This window comes from Crinia signifera, chromosome 4 (assembly GCF_055691185.1).
Source record: "Crinia signifera chromosome 4, ASM5569118v1, whole genome shotgun sequence".
Taxonomy (NCBI): domain Eukaryota; kingdom Metazoa; phylum Chordata; class Amphibia; order Anura; family Myobatrachidae; genus Crinia; species Crinia signifera.
In genome coordinates this window covers 209890962-209908313 of record NC_139220.1, presented here as the reverse complement: position 1 = coordinate 209908313, position 17352 = coordinate 209890962, and the positions used below count along the sequence as shown (strand labels likewise).

At 42.1% G+C, this 17352-nt stretch overlaps 1 protein-coding gene across 1 annotated transcript in view; it reads left to right on the top strand.

The window, feature by feature from the left end:
* The window catches only part of LOC146074942 (synaptotagmin-4-like), a 49871-nt gene extending 33264 nt beyond the window's left edge, over positions 1-16607 (top strand). The window contains exons 3-5 of the mRNA XM_083183681.1: positions 2222-2384; positions 11453-11619; positions 13465-16607. Coding sequence (XP_083039807.1) covers positions 2222-2384; positions 11453-11619; positions 13465-13614 — 480 coding nt within the window. The 3' untranslated portion in view covers positions 13615-16607. The remainder of the gene's footprint in view (positions 1-2221; positions 2385-11452; positions 11620-13464) is intronic.
* The last annotated feature ends 745 nt before the right edge of the window (positions 16608-17352 follow it).

The window sequence follows — 17352 nt, the reverse complement described above, 5'->3', positions numbered from 1 at the left end:
ACACTATACCCCGTTAAACTACTTGTGGCAGGCAGAAGTACAGTTTACTTTACTGAACACTTAGATATGCTTTAAAACACGTGGTTTAATGTTTCCTTGGATTTCACTTATTGAACTTCGGGTTCAACGCTAGCACTTCTCGAACCCCGCACCGTCGCGGACCTGGCCTATCCAGCAATGGATAATAAATACTTCCACCCTTTTGCTGGTATAGGTCAAGCCGCGGTACTGAGCTCTAGAATGTGAAACGGCCGGCGGACGCAGCCCCCAATTGTTAATGGCGATTAAATATGACCAAAGAAACAATAAGTGAAAAGCTCAGGTTACGTAGTATGTCCGTGACCTGCGTACCTTTTATACCTAGCTACGTGCGAACAAAACGTAGCACAGCGTAGCGTACCTTTATTGTATATTATACACCAAAGAACCAATACCTTAATAAGAGATCCTTTCGCAGTACTCTGACTCTAATCTGCGAATATACCTTTTAGGACAGTGTCCGTAATATACCTTATCGCTATATGCGAATAACAGACACAACCACAGTATAGAAGTAAGGAGATAAAGTAATACAACTGGTTTGCAAAGGTGCAGGGGGAAGGTGAACTTTGGAGTCCTTTGTCTGTTGGTATCGTCGTCAGGGGTTGTAAATAGCAGTAAGAACCGGTTACAACTAGATTCCTTTGTTATACACTTTTTAACAGAAACTGTCTTGGGAATATGGATTTTGTTCATAACTATCGGACCGTATGGATTGCGAAATATTCGCAATGACCGGAATACTGCGCATAAGAAACGGAACGTAACGGTACTAAACATCATACAGACGGATGTATGTAATGCTAACTAAGCTATGTGTGGTGCTCTAAACCTTTAACTATATTTTATTTAGTGTAAGTATGTTATTATGAATTTATGTGTAATAGTATGGCTGCGCTTCTGGTCCACTTTGTCACACAGACTCGGGTATGGAAACTTTATTTGCGCAACTCTGCGAACCAAAATGGCGGCCATACTATCCTAAAATGGCGTGTGTGCAACTCGACTTTAACAGAAGGATTTTGTCAGAAAGAGTGAACTAGAATAAGGTCCTACGTGCCACTCAGTCAATGCAATAGCACGTCCACTGACTTGTCAGTCAGGTGTGAACCTCACCTAACGAATCACACTGCAGAGACCTGGTTGCAGCTTTACCAAGGGCTTTGTTAGTTAGATGACATTTAGTTAACTGCAGCTTTGCTTTTTTCATAAATAATCACCTATAACTCATACCGTATAACATAACAATTAAAAAAAGAGAACACAGCACTTAAAATTGGCAATGCCAGGCCAGGCATCCTGACCATTTTAAAATGAATGTGTGAAACGATTGGAGTATAAACAGAAACTACATGGACAGACATGGTAATATTTGCAAAAAGGGAAAAATTGCGATTTTGGGGGGTTTATTCTGCTTAATAAATACGGTAGTTATACAGAATGTTCCATTTCTGATTGGGCAATTAGCCACAAGTATTCTATTACCTTATATTTTTAACAATTCCCTTGACATTAACACACACACACACACACACACTCATATATATCAATAAAGTATTAAAAGCAGAGTAATATACTCTTATACATAAACACCAAGCGCTCTACTGCATAGTGCGTACAAGACACAAATAAAATATACTGTGCAAATGCTTGTGGAGATAATCACTATTTTTTCCTCAACATATGTTTGTCATTAATCCAATAGTCTGGTCCATAAACTCTGGGAAACTCCATTATTTCACAAAAGCGTTTTTTTGGCCTCTAAGTTTAGTGACACCAACCTACATATTATTGGTTTAGTGATGATTATTTGTATGTTTTGTACAGTAAGCTGTATTTTATGATCATTTGTAAAATGCATTTTGCTAAGGAATATACCAGAAATAACATGGAAGAAAGCTGATGGACATAATTGGGAGAAATGTTTCCAGCCCTCTTAAGAGTGGCCCATAGTAGCCAATCAGCTTTGAGAAAGTGTTTATCAAGTACAATCTATAAAATGATAGGTACAGTAGTAGCTGATTGGTAGCTATAGGCACCTTTTCTTGATATATCTGCCTCATTCTCTATTATATTTACATAGCCTTCATATAAGTGCTATAGGCCCTATTTTAGAACCTTAACATAATTGAAAGTAAAATGTTATACCAACAGCGGGTAACCTCTTTCTCGGTCTCTGTAGAGTCTGAGCACTATGGATGTCTTCTCCCCTCCCACATCTACTAGCAAGGCTCCTGGACAGATACTGGTCCTTCTACAGCACCAGGCAGCAGCCAGTCGTATCAAAGTGATGGTGCAGAAGGCAGAGAATCTGGCTAAACTGACACGAATACCAGGAGCCCCAGGTAAGAGGCAGCCTAGACAGAACATATACGCAGCACACATCCACAGCAAATCATATCGGTCATTCTGACATTTTGTACAAATATAACATATCAGTGAATTTATTTCCCCAATCTAAATGCTGAAGGAAGCACATATTAATATACAAACAAAGATACAAGATGACTCTCTTTTTTGGGGCACTCTTTCTTTTTTATTTAATTATAATATTTATTTTCTGAATATATTTCGCGATCTCACGGTACTATGAGGGTCAATATTAGAAACAGACTATGCGGTGGGACACTTAATCACGTCAAAAAAGTCAAAAAGGTCAAAAAGGTAAAAATGTGTCAGTATGGGATGCTTAATATATCATAATGTTTCTGGATTATTATAATCCATCGAGACATCAATTGCTCCCCACTGAATTTTATATTTATGTGAATCAATTATGTGACTCAATAACGTGAAGTGAAAAAATCAGAATACAAATAAATATATATTTTTTTAAAGTTTTTCAAATGCAATTAAAAATATGGCGAAATATTATACATCATATTGTCGTGACTGCTAGGGTGTTTTTAGCCTATCATCATTTGTCTATACATTTATACGCATAATTCCTGATGTCAAATCTAAATTGTTAAAGAGAGAGGAGGAAGAAAGGCTCGCTGTCCAATACCCCAGTGGACCTTTGACTCAGCCGTGTGTCACTTATGGACAGTGAACGGAACTGAGGGATAACCACTATACGGGGTCAGGGCTAGGCAAGTGAAGGAAGATACAGGGATCTGCTGTCACTGCCAGTGTTCAGTGGCGCCCCTGTTGGTTTCCCAGCGCAAGGGTTCACCCTCTGAGACCGACAGTAATGAGAGTCCCCTAGCGGAGGAGAAACAGAGACAGCAAAAGTATTCAATTAGTCTCACATTAATGAACTTCAATATTCCATTTTAAGCTGCTCCTTTCAGTTTCTCACATATATTCCTATAACAATCCTATTTAGGAAAATATAACTGTCATGGATTGCCTTCACTTAAACATTATGCCAAGTACAGCCTACTCCTTTCCACATTGCCACTTTACCCAGTTGAGCGAAATAAAAGTATTGCATGCATCAGTTTTTTGTCATATATGCAACTTAGCCTTATGATGATCAAACCAGCTTCCTCTCTCCGGACACAGGATTAGAAATACGCCTGGCTAGTTCCTCCCCATGTGCAGCATGTCACCATATGTAGCGTGGAACGCGCGTTTCGCCCTGAACGAATGGGCTTGTTCACCCACGTAATGTGTCCCCAGCTAGTCTGTCATTTTATAGCGCTGTGTTTCGCGCTCCGTTCTGAGAGCCGGAAGTGACGTTCCGGGATCTCTCAGTACGTGGCGTCTGTTCATTGGGACGCCCGCTGTCACTCACTGATTCTTGTGCGGCGTCATGGATTCTGTGTGCGGGGGACCATCTGTCCCGTCTCCTATTGGTTGCTATACGTCACTGCGTGCTGACGTATGTCTCCTGGAGTTATTCCTCTGACGTTGGTTGCCTAGTGACATGTAAACATGTCTATACTGCGGCAGCATCTATTCCTGTTGGTGACTATGTTACTCTGCGTATTTGATGTGTGCCTCCAGTCTGACGCTGGTTGCCTAGTAACTTATAAGCACATCTATATCACAGCGGCATCCGATGCAATTATCTGCTGATTAGGACCTATATGGTGGTGTATATGCTATTTGATATATAATTTTCTCTTCATTACTGATGCCTTCTATAGCTCCGTAAATTTAGCTATCGTTTATAACCTAACTTATTCTTATGATGAAGGACTATCTCACTCCATATTTTGTATTGGTTTATTATTTTGCTGTATAATTATAATATTAGAACTAAAGAAAAAAGAAAAAAAACGAGAAAAACCAGATCCCAGTAGGTTATAATACAGTGATGATCTGTATATATAGTGAGAATACCGTGATTGTCTTACTTTACGTATTAAAAATGTATTGATGTGTGATTATTTGTGTATATGTTTATGTATTGTGATATCGGTTACATAAGTGCCAAATTAATTCTGTGTCTTAATTGAACAAAATATTATGAAAAGAAGGGGGGCGTGCTAAAACCACTGCAAATTAAAATTACTACATATAACATACTGTGGAGGGAAAAAAGGGGGGGGGGGAAAGGGGAGGCATTGTTGAATACTAATACACTTCTAGGTGACTAAGTGTACTGGGATTTAATTTATACTAGGAGTTTGTAATTATTAAATTATTGTTATATTCTGTCTTTGTATTAAGATAAGGAAAATATAGTGTATTACTACATATACCTTGGTTATATATGGTTCTTGTAGGATCCTGTGAGTTACTTTTATAATATTGGTATTAACGGGGAGGAGTGTTTGTAATGTATAGGGAAAATTGATCTTAATATGTCTATGGATGGTATGCATCTCATCCACATATTAGTTCTTAGCATGTACATCCTTGGTTTCTTTTTCACGGAATTCTTAATCCATCTGGATCCTCAAATGAATACCTGGTAGTTAATGCACTCATTGAGGCCATTTGGGGTCAATGCATTTAGCCTGAAGGTCCATTCACTCTCTCTTTGCAGAAGAGTTTTTTGTAGGTCTCCACCTCTTATCCCCAGGGTCACTTTCTCTAGGCCATATACCTTCACTCCCTCAAACGTGTTGTTATGTTCATGATGAAAATGCCGTGCCACAGATGTTAATTTTTTGCATTTCATCAAATCAGTTCTAGCATTTCTTACTGTGCCAGCATGTTCAAGGATTCTCTGTTTAAGTGCCCTGGTGGTCTTTCCTACATACTTCTTGTTGCATTTGCATTCGATGCAGTATATTACTCCGACTGTGTTGCAGTTGATATAGTTTCAGATTTTGATGTTTTTACCGAATCTATCCTTTATTTGATTGGTTTTATGCATGAATTTGCACGCTTTACAATTTCCGCAGGGGAAGGAACCTACTATTTTTTCCACCTTCGGTGGTTTGTTCAAGAAGTGGCTATGTACTAGCTGATCTCTCAAATTGGGAGACCGTCGCCAGCTCATTGCCACTTTTGGATCCAGAATTTTATTAAGGTCCTCGTCAAGAAGCAGGACTGACCAATGTCGTTGGATTATGGACTGGATCTCCCTCCATTCCTCACAGATCTTACCCACAAATCTGATCTTCTCTGTCTCTTTTCTCTTCTTGTTTGTGAAAATAAGTGCTTCCCTTCTTGTACTGGAGACTTCTCTTTGGGCTTTTTTGATGGACCTCTTACTGTAGCCTCTTTCTCTCAGTCGCGCTGTCAATTCCTGTGCCTGTGCTTCAAAGACTTTTTTGTCCGAGCAATTCCTCCTTAGCCTTAGGAATTCCCCTTTGGGGAGATTTTGTACAGTGGGCGGGAAGTGAGCACTTGTTTGGTGAAGAATAGAATTTGTGGAGGTTTCTTTCCTATATAATTGTGTGTGGAGGGTTCCATCCAGATGTTTATAGATGTTAAGGTCGAGAAAGGGTATTGATTCTTTACTTATGTGGTGGGTAAGCTTGATGTTGATGTCATTCTTATTCAGTGTTTCTATAAACTGTAACAGTTTATCCTGGTCTCCTTACCAGATTAACAGGATGTCGTCTATATACCGCCACCATGCAATGACGTGGTCGGTATATAGACTATTGTTTTCACCGAACACTGTTTCCTTTTCCCACCATCCCAGAAATATATTTGCATACGTCGGGGCACACGCCGCCCCCATTGCCGTGCCCCGAGTCTGCAAATAATATCTGTCTCCAAAAGTGAAATAATTTCGAGATAGGACGAACTCCAGGAGCTCAATGATAAAAGAATGAAATTCCGTATGGCCTTCCATTTGTAGGAAGTATTTTACGGCTTTGATGCCTATGTTGTGCTCAATACTCGTATATAACGATTCTACATCAAGTGTTACCAAAATATGGTTTTCTTCCAACTTGATGTCGTTCAGTTTACGGAGTACATCTGATGTATCCTGAAGATAGGAAGGGAGACCCAGGAAGGGAGACCCAGGACGTGATGTCGCAGGTGTAGATCTATGAACACACTCGGGTGTTCAGATATCCCCCCTATCCCAGAGACAATTGGGCGTCCCGGTGGTTCCAAAAGGTTTTTGTGAACCTTCGGTAGAAGGTAGAAAGTCAGAGTTTTTGGATACTCAACCTTTAGATATTCATATTCCTGTTTAAGTATCACGCCGTTTCTTAATGCTCTATCCAAAATTCTATTGAGTATGGTGTTATAATTCTCAGTTGGATTGAATAGTAGTTGTTTATAGCATTTCACATCCTCCAATTGTCTTTTAGCTTCTTTTGTATACATTATAGTTGGCCAAAGCACAACATTCCCACCTTTATCAGATGGTTTTACTTGTATTTCGTCCCAATCTCTGATTTCTTTTATTGCTTCATATTCTTCCTTCTGGAAATATAAAAAAAATATATACACAAATAATCACACATCAATACATTTTTAATACGTAAAGTAAGACAATCACGGTATTCTCACTATATATACAGATCATCACTGTATTATAACCTACTGGGATCTGGTTTTTCTCGTTTTTTTCTTTTTTCTTTTTTCTTTAGTTCTAATATTATAATTATACAGCAAAATAATAAACCAATACAAAATATGGAGTGAGATAGTCCTTCATCATAAGAATAAGTTAGGTTATAAACGATAGCTATATTTACGGAGCTATAGAAGGCATCAGTAATGAAGAGAAAATTATATATCAAATAGCATATACACCACCATATAGGTCCTAATCAGCAGATAATTGCATCGGATGCCGCTGTGATATAGATGTGCTTATAAGTTACTAGGCAACCAGCGTCAGACTGGAGGCACACATCAAACACGCAGAGTAACATAGTCACCAACAGGAATAGATGCTGCCGCAGTATAGACATGTTTACATGTCACTAGGCAACCAACGTCAGAGGAATAACTCCAGGAGACATACGTCAGCACGCAGTGACGTATAGCAACCAATAGGAGACGGGACAGATGGTTCCCCGCACACAGAATCCATGACGCCGCACAAGAATCAGTGAGTGACAGCGGGCGTCCCAATGAACAGACGCCACGTACTGAGAGATCCCGGAACGTCACTTCCGGCTCTCAGAACGGAGCGCGAAACACAGCGCTATAAAATGACAGACTAGCTGGGGACACATTACGTGGGTGAACAAGCCCATTCGTTCAGGGCGAAACGCGTGTTCCACGCTACATATGGTGACATGCTGCACATGGGGAGGAACTAGCCAGGCGTATTTCTAATCCTGTGTCCGGAGAGAGGAAGCTGGTTTGATCATCATAAGGCTAAGTTGCATATATGACAAAAAACTGATGCATGCAATACTTTTATTTCGCTCAACTGGGTAAAGTGGCAATGTGGAAAGGAGTAGGCTGTACTTGGCATAATGTTTAAGTAAAGGCAATCCATGACAGTTATATTTTCCTAAATAGGATTGTTATAGGAATATATGTGAGAAACTGAAAGGAGCAGCTTAAAATGGAATATTGAAGTTCATTAATGTGAGACTAATTGAATACTTTTGCTGTCTCTGTTTCTCCTCCGCTAGGGGACTCTCATTACTGTCGGTCTCAGAGGGTGAACCCTTGCGCTGGGAAACCAACAGGGGCGCCACTGAACACTGGCAGTGACAGCAGATCCCTGTATCTTCCTTCACTTGCCTAGCCCTGACCCCGTATAGTGGTTATCCCTCAGTTCCGTTCACTGTCCATAAGTGACACACGGCTGAGTCAAAGGTCCACTGGGGTATTGGACAGCGAGCCTTTCTTCCTCCTCTCTCTTTAACAATTTAGATTTGACATCAGGAATTATGCGTATAAATGTATAGACAAATGATGATAGGCTTAAAATACCCTAGCAGTCACGACAATATGATGTATAATATTTCGCCATATTTTTAATTGCATTTGAAAAACTTTAAAAAATATATATTTATTTGTATTCTGATTTTTTCACTTCACGTTATTGAGTCACATAATTGATTCACATAAATATAAAATTCAGTGGGGAGCAATTGATGTCTCGATGGATTATAATAATCCAGAAACATTATGATACATTAAGCATCCCATACTGACACATTTTTACCTTTTTGACTTTTTTGACGTGATTAAGTGTCCCACCGCATAGTCTGTTTCTAATATTGACCCTCATAGTACCGTGAGATCGCGAAATATATTCAGAAAATAAATATTATAATTAAATAAAAAAGAAAGAGTGCCCCAAAAAAGAGAGTCATCTTGTCTCTTTGTTTGTATATAACTGTTATTATGACTCATGGGAGCACCGCCAACTAGGAAAATAGTGACATTACTGTCACCAGAATTTTATTATATGTTGGCAAATAAATGGACATTTAATATGGACCTCTAAGTCTGTGCGAGAAAAAAATTCCCAAATCCCCCCTCCCCCCCTTCTTCTGGAAGCACATATTAAAACAGATCAGGAGATTGTTAATGCTTAAATTCATGATTATGCTGTTATTACCGTAATATATATATAGTAATGCCACTGGTTGTTCATCCTTACCTTGGTCAGGGCTGGCGAATGGTCACTATGGACAATGCAGGTGCCCCTGTGTTACAGGTAGTAGGTGAAGTGGTGGAGTTTTTAGTTTTTGTTTGTTAAATACTTTGGGGCTCATGTAGAGTTAAACTTAGGTACAATTTTCACTTTGCTACCTATATCTCCTCTAGCCTCCAAACTTTGAAGCATTCCCTGAAAACTCACCTCTTTAGGCAAGCCTATCATATTTAAGATATGCAGAAACGCATATCCCTCTGAGGCACTTATGTATTATATAGCTTTTCTTCTGGACTTACAACTTGGTGGGACTGCTATGCTATTACTGGTGCCTGTCCTTGTGTTTCTCTCCTATGTCCCTATAGATTGTGAGCTTGCAGCAGGGCCCTCTAACCTCCAAGTCTGTCTGTTGTTACACAGTTTGTTTTATCACTGTCTACTATTGTAAAGTGCAATGGAATCTGCTGCGCTATATAAGAAACTGTAAATAAATAAACTAAAATCCCTAAGCAAATATCCCCAAGGCGTCAGAAACTCATTTTGAGCTCAGTAACGTACAGATGGAGCCAGCCTCCCTCTTGCTGGTGAATTGCCAGATTGTCTCTGCTGGTGATACGCCAGCGGCGAGGCGCTCCATCTGATTGAGACGCGCGCGCGTCTCAGTTTCCGGGCGGAGGGGCGACGGGAACCCTGTCCGTCTCCGCTTCAGGGAGACGGACAGGGTTAGATGGGAGAGCGGGGAGGCGGTGGGGACCCTGGGTGACAGCCGGCAAGCCGGCGGGGACACGGGGGAAGCGCTGTCGAAAGGGGACGCACGCGTATCTCGTGCGCGCGTGTCCCCTTTCGCAGATCAGATGGCGGCTGGCGGGGGATGGCGGCTGACGATTCTTCCTCCATCCCCTGCAAGAGCGAAGCCCGCTCCATCTGTATGGACATATTATATGAAACTTATGGGCACATTTATTAAATACATTTTGAGGAACATCCCTATTACTGCACAATGTCCATCCTTTGGATGTTTTACAGGGGGTTCTAGAGCAGATATTTCTGAACTGCTGCAGTCCCTATTTTGGACCATAATAACAGCACCAATAAGTTTCTAAGGGGGCTGCTATTTTGTGAGATTTACCCATTGTAGCCTGTAAGCTACCTATCACATAATTTACTTGGAGAGGGATCCTCTGGATCTCTCCATGTAAATAGCCACTCACCCGCATGCTATCGGATGAGCATTCAGGCACAGTAGGCGTAAAGTGATCACTAATTCAGTGGGGTAAATTTACTAAAATGGAAGTTCTATTGAAGATGGGAAGTTGCCATAGCAACCAATCAGGATCTATTCTTATTTATTTAGCAACTTCTAGAAGAAAATATAATCTGATTGGTTGTCCATAGCAATATCCTATCTTCAAAAGATAATAAGATGGGAGATTGTAAGGTTATGCACCTTGGGAGACACAACCAGTGTGCAAGTTACAACCTTAGCGGAGAGGAACTGGGTAATTCCATACTTGAAAAGGATCTAGGAGTCCAAATAGACAGCAAACTAGGATGTAGTGCCCATTGTAATGTAGTTACAAAAAAGGCCAACAAAAGTCTGGCATGTATTAAGAGGGGAATGGAAACAAGGGACTCAAGGGTAATTATGCCACTGTATAAAGCATTGGTGAGACCTCACCTCGAGTACGGAGTGCAGTTCTGGGCCCCACACTATAAAAAGGACATCATAGAATTAGAAAAAGTCCAAAGGCGAGCAACAAAGCTTATTAGGGGAATGGAGAATTTAAGCTACGGGGAAAGATTAAGCAATTTGGGACTATTTACATTAGAAAAGAGACGTTTAAGGGGGGACATGCTCAACATGTACAAGTATATCAAGGGCCAATATAAGGAACTGTCACACACCCTCTTTTCTACTAGAAAGGAATCTAGGACGCGAGGGCATGAGTATAGATTAGAAGAAAAAAGATTTCATCCAGCTAGTAGAAAGAATTTCTTTACGGTCAGAACAGTCAAACTCTGGAACTCTCTTCCCAGAGGGGTGGTAACGGCTGGCTCATTAAATGCGTTCAAGGCAAAGTTGGACAAACATTTACTGGAGAAAAACATCCATGGGTACAAATAAGAAATATAATTTGTCTGTAAAATACCAGAACCTACCAAATCAGCAATGGATATCTATACCAGGTTGAACTAGATGGACGCAAGTCTTTTTTCAGCCTTACCTACTATGTAACTATGTAGATCTTACACATAGGAAGGATGAACGCCTATCAGACCACCTTTACCTGGATGTCATTTTCCTATTGCTGTGGATAACTGTGATAAGAAAGTCTAATTATCGGGTCTAAAACCTGATAAATAATAAATTAACCCCTTTATGACATAAATATATAGAACAGCACCATATTGTTAAACAGAGCTATAATTGAATAAATAATAATAGTACTAATAATCTCTGTGTCTCGTCTGTCCCAAATATAGATCACTTTGTCTGTATACGGCTGATTCAGGAGAACCAGGTAGTGGATATGAAAGAGACACGGACTGTGTCGGGGTCCTGTCCTGTGTGGAATGCCCCGTTTTTATTTGATGTTCCTCCGGAGTCTGTACAGGGTCAAACGCTACATCTAGAATTCTTGGTGATGCAGGTGAGTTGTAAGGAAATGAAAAGCCTAAATATCTCCATTCCTAGAAACCTGCAGAGGCATAAAATATGCAAGAGGATATTCATAACAAGTTCTCATATGTGGCCAAGCTGCAGTTAATAAAATTGGGGTGTCACTCGTAAAAAAGAAAAGGGTAGATGTGGATAACTGCGCTAAAAATCAGGTAGTGCAACCTCAGTTTAATAATAAAGAAAAAATAAATTTGTAAAGTTAAAAGACGTAATGATATAATTAAGTAATTGTGATGGAGACACATTTAGGTCCTTCATAACAAGGTATATTCACCCGTAAGTCCAATGGACCTTTATGCTGTCCATATCTGTTCCTATGGTGCCTCACTATGTAGTGCTCCCAGTAGTGTTGCAGCTGAATGGTGAGGAGTCTCTTGGCTGGATGCTTGGTGGAGGGTGCAATCCTCCATGTGAATTAGAACTGTGGACCTTTGGAGTTAACCAATGTGTTTTGCTGTGTCAGCAGCTTTTTCAAAGTGAAAACCTATGCGTCTGTATCAGCACAATTACAGTGCCTTGTATTTGGTGATACATGTCTAGGCACATGGGAGGTTATTCTGGTTGGTGCGTAAATGTCCGAATTCTTTCGGAGCGGTCCGCACGCCACGCTGTGCGGACATGGTAGGAAGAAACGCCCACCGGTCCTCCGCATTCGGACGGACTCACACTTTAAGAAGAGGGTGTGTTTATGGACGACATCCAAACCTTGCGTGTGCGGTGGACACACACATATTCTGCACGGTCTTACAGCGTCTGCACGGTCTTACCGCGTCAGAACAGACGGGAACCTGCACGTACGCACCGATGTTATTGGTGAATGTAAAAGTGACATGTATATTTATATTAGTGATAGCAAGTTTTGTCCATTGCTTGCAGTGTAAATGTGTGTAACAAATGCAGCCGTGCTTTCAGCATAGATTTGTGTGTTTTGTAATGGTCCATTTAAGCTGCAAGGTTTCCAATTGAAGCAATGAAAAGAGTGTAATTAATGAGTAATGAGTAGAGGAGTGGATTGTATTGTGTTCAGGTGACATTGGTTCAGGTGCGGGAGTACTAATTGGGCGATCCGAATGCCTAGCGCATGACCGAGTGGTGTCCGCAAAGAAATACTTGCTTATGGACACCGCATATTTCTTGCCTTTTGGTTCGTTTGCAGTCGGTGTTCAGTCCGAATGCACGCCTACCAGAATTAGTGCACTCCCTCGTGTACGCCCATGTTTACGCCCAGTTTAGCCCACTTTGAAACTACGCCCCTGTGTACTTTCGAATGACGCCCATAATACGCCCGATGAATGCGGTGCACATTTCTGTACGATATTAGTAAGTACGAGTACAGAGAGAGTGCGTGGCACATGCGCATAGCGTTGCCTACGCATGCGCAGACGGCTAAAAAACTCCTTCCGAAAGGATTCGGAAAATTACGCATCGACCAGAATAAGGCCCATGGAGAGGTGGTCGAGGGCACTTCAGAGTGGGTGGGAAATTGAAGTTGCATAGTATGGATGGTGTAATGATTGGTATTACTGCCTCACAGCACTGTGGTCATGGTTTCAGTTCCCTTCCCACCAGTGGCCTAACTGTCTCGAGATTGTATATTCTCACTATACTATACTATACAGGTCAGATAATGTGTTCCTGACAGAAATTAACCCTAGTGTGTATGTGTATGTGTAGATGGGCCAAGTGGTTCTTATCTGCCATCAAATTCTATGTTTCTATAGTCTTCAATTTTCAGATTATATTTGCTAAACCAAATGATTTGTAGGGTTGCACAAATGATTCAAAATGTCGTGTTTTTTCTTTCCTTCCTTCTCAGGGCCGCATTTACAACCGTGCTCGAATTCTTGGACGTGTGTTGATTGGGACTGGAACATCAGAAACTGGAAAATCTCACTGGCAGGAGATGTGTAGGAAAGCACCCATAGAGTGTTCCTACTGGCATGTTCTCCAGCCAGATGTGTTGTAGAGGATATTCTGCAGCTGGCACTGTATAGATTATCTAAGACTCCTGACTAACATTAAGAGAATTTACAGAGTTGAACTTGAAGTGCTGTTCTGTATAATTAGGAATTGCTACTGGTTCTAGTCACACACGGATTCACTTGGATTACTCGCTACACACTGTCACCTCTACAAAAGGACTTTAAAAGGAATTATTTCATTAGATTGGGAAAATACAGTACCCATACTTTGTTAATAATATGTTTTGGACATCAATGTCATGTACATCTATGCTTAGAGACATTAATACACGACATACAGATACCTTATAGCTAGTGCCTGTATCTTACCGTATTCAATATAAAACACTTTTACTCGCATATAAAGCTATTAACCATACTGCACTAGCTTATATCTCTTTACTTATCACAAAATATCTCCCACCTCGACCACACCGCTCTGCACATGATCTGCGTCTCTCTTCTGCACGGATCACTAGCTCCCATTCACTATTACAGGACTTTCATCAGGCTGCTCCCATCCTATGGAATGCCCTTCCACTCACAATAAGACTCTCTACTAGCCTCCAAACTTCCAAGCGTTCCCTGAAAACTCACCTCTTCGGGCAAGCCTATCATATTTAAGTTCTACACGCATAATTCTCTGAGGCACTTATGTATTATTTAGCTTCCCTTCTGGACTTGTAACTTGGTGGGACTGCTATGCTATTACTGGTGCCTGTCCTTGTGTTTCCCTCCTATGTCCCTATAGATTGTGAGGTTGCAGCAGGGCCCTCTTACCTCCAAGTCTGTCTGTCGTTACTCAGTTTGTTTTATCACTGTCTACTATTGTAAAGTGCAACGGAATCTGCTGCGCTATATAAGAAACTGTAAATAAATAAACAGTGCCCATAGTGTAGTTTTATACAGGTTCCTGGGACACATTTATATTTTTAATGACAGCTAGTAGAGAGATACAAAGTATATTCCATGTGGAATGCAGTAAGCTCAATCTATCGGACTACAGTTCTCAGTGGCGTAACTATAAAATTTGCTCCCCCCCTGCCAAAAGAGTTTCTGGTGCCCCCCACCACCCGTAATGCCCGTTACACATTAAGCCAGGCCTGGCCATCACAGTAATAACCCCGGGCAAACCCCATGAAATCAGAGGCACATACTCCCACTATAGTACTGTAATGCGGTGGCCCCATCTTATTCCAGTCACTGTCAGTCTACTACTGCTGTCAGCTATACAGCAGCATGGGCACAGGCGGGCATCCAATGGCAACGGGTGATCTGGACTCAGAGGAGAAACAGCGGGACTGATCACCTCAGGTTTTAGACATCCATTGGTAATATTATGGTGTCATAGTAGTAATTTCAATATGGACAGACAAGGGATTTTGTAACCCTGTGTAATGTGGCTCTCAGGGCGTGCCCGGGTCTACATTTAAATATTATTCAATCTTATGCGTTTAAAGCAAAAGGGATGGTAGATAAGGGCCCTGTATAGTGGCAGGATTGCATACAATAAAGGTGCTAGCAAAGTTTGCATCTGTGGTATATATAATAAAGCTGACAGTCCAGCTGTCTCCCAGTTCAACCTGGTGTGTGTTGCCCTTATGCAGTTTCCAGGCTCAGCCACTTATGTGGTTATGTGGGGGTGAGGAGATGCGCCTTCTAGCAGCCTGAGCTCTGTGTGGCACTGTGAGATGAGGAGAACTCACCAGAAGGTCCGGGAAGAAGCCGCAATCTCTTTGCAGTGGGTCGGCTGATGTCCGCAAATGCGACCCTCCTCAGCCTGCAGTACAGCCGACCGGATGCTGTCTGCTATCGGGAAGAGCATAAACGGAACCCTGCTGGAGATCGAAGCACGTCAATGCTGCCCCCCCTCCCCCCGTGTGACAACAGTGGGACAAACTGCTTCCCTGTAAAAACGGCCAGGGAACCCAGAGAGGAGCACAGCACCACGCTATCCCTGACAGGCGCTGTACTGCCTATCCATGCAGCAGCGGCTCACTTATTCTCAGCCACTGCCTGGCAGCCTCCATGAGCACCGTGCCACTGCACACTGGTTGCGCCTGCTCCCCCCCGCCACCACTAGGGCTGCAGAGCGCTAGTTACGCCGCTGACAGTTCTGGACAAATGATTAATCTGTGAAAGATATGCGTGTACATATTATATAATGTTATATATAACAAGAAGAACCTATTATAAATTAAAACATATTTGATGCTGTAATGTTTATCTGCCTCACATGAGCTGCTGGGTTTCCAATTACTGTAAATATGTTCCCTTGCTATTAATGCTTCCTTTCCTTGCACCTGTCAAACAATATGTATACATGGCGGCCATGTTAGGTGTGTATCCACCTACACTCGCTCTCTGAAATTCTGTTTTGTGTACTTTAGAGAAAAAGGGCCTGAATTATGTTTGTACAGCAAAAAAACAAACTAAGTGAAAGCCATGCTGTACTACAGGACAGGTAGGGCAGGTTCAAGGTGTAACATATGTAGAGAAATGTAAATTTGGGTGGGTTATGTTTTCTCTATGTAGAGATAATACTGGTTGTTTCTGCAGGTAGCCAACACATGTTAGGGTGCGTACACACGGGGCGATATATATCGCCCAGTGATATATCTCCGAGTGATATATCACTGAGCGATATATCGGTCAATGTCTCCTTTTTATCGGCGACCAGAGATGATCGCTGATGAAAATAAACCTCTGCCAGGGGAGCCACAGAGGTAATCAGCTAGTCGCAGGAGCAAGCTCCTGTGACCAGCAATTGTAACGGGCTAAAAACAGGAGTGCACACCCGGCGATTTATCGCCGGGGCACACTCTCATCACTGGCAATATGGTCGCCAGCGACCATATTGCCAGCGATATCAGCCCATATCGCTGCCATGTGTACACGGCATTAGATAGTTTGGTACTTGTGGAGTATCACGGCTCCCATCGCATGCCATATATAGTGGCATGCGATGGCATGCGATGTGATGTGATTTTTACCGATTTTGGCCGTTTTTTTACAAAATCGTATGCAATCGCATCGCATGCGATCGCATCGCATGCCATCGCATACGATTTTGCACTGAAAAGCATCCAAATGCATTGGAATTAGTATTAAACATGTTCAATGGCCCCCAACTGGCATTTTTGAGGCTGTACCACCCCCACTCTCAATGCGAACCCGAAGCGTGGTGAGCGCAGTGAGCCCGCGAGGGGCGGCGGTACGCGTCCTAGGACCTTTTCATACCCCCACTATCCATGTCGGCGTGGAGTTGAGAATAGAAAGTGTGGCGAGCGCAGCGAGCCCCGCGAGGGGACGCGGACAACTGTGAAGCCCGTGAGGGGACGCGGATACCTGTGAAGGTATCCGCGTCCCCTCGACACGCTTCGGGCTCGGTGGCTCGCTGCGCTCGCCACACTTTCTATTCTCAACTCCACGCCGACGTGGATAGTGGGGGTATGAAAAGGTCGTAGGACGCGTACCGCCGCCGCTCGCCACGCTTCGGGTTCGCATTGATAGTGGGGGTGGTACAGCCTCAAAAATGCCAGTTGGGGGCCATTGAACATGTTTAATACTAATTCCAATGCATTTGGATGCTTTTCAGTGCAAAATCGTATGCAATCGCATGCGATTTTTTTGCATACGATGGGCATCGTGGGAGCCGTGATACTTCACAAGTACCGATAGTTTTATTTTTACTCTGCAATTTAGATTTCAGGTGTTGATGTAAGAAGACTTGTTGTGGGGCC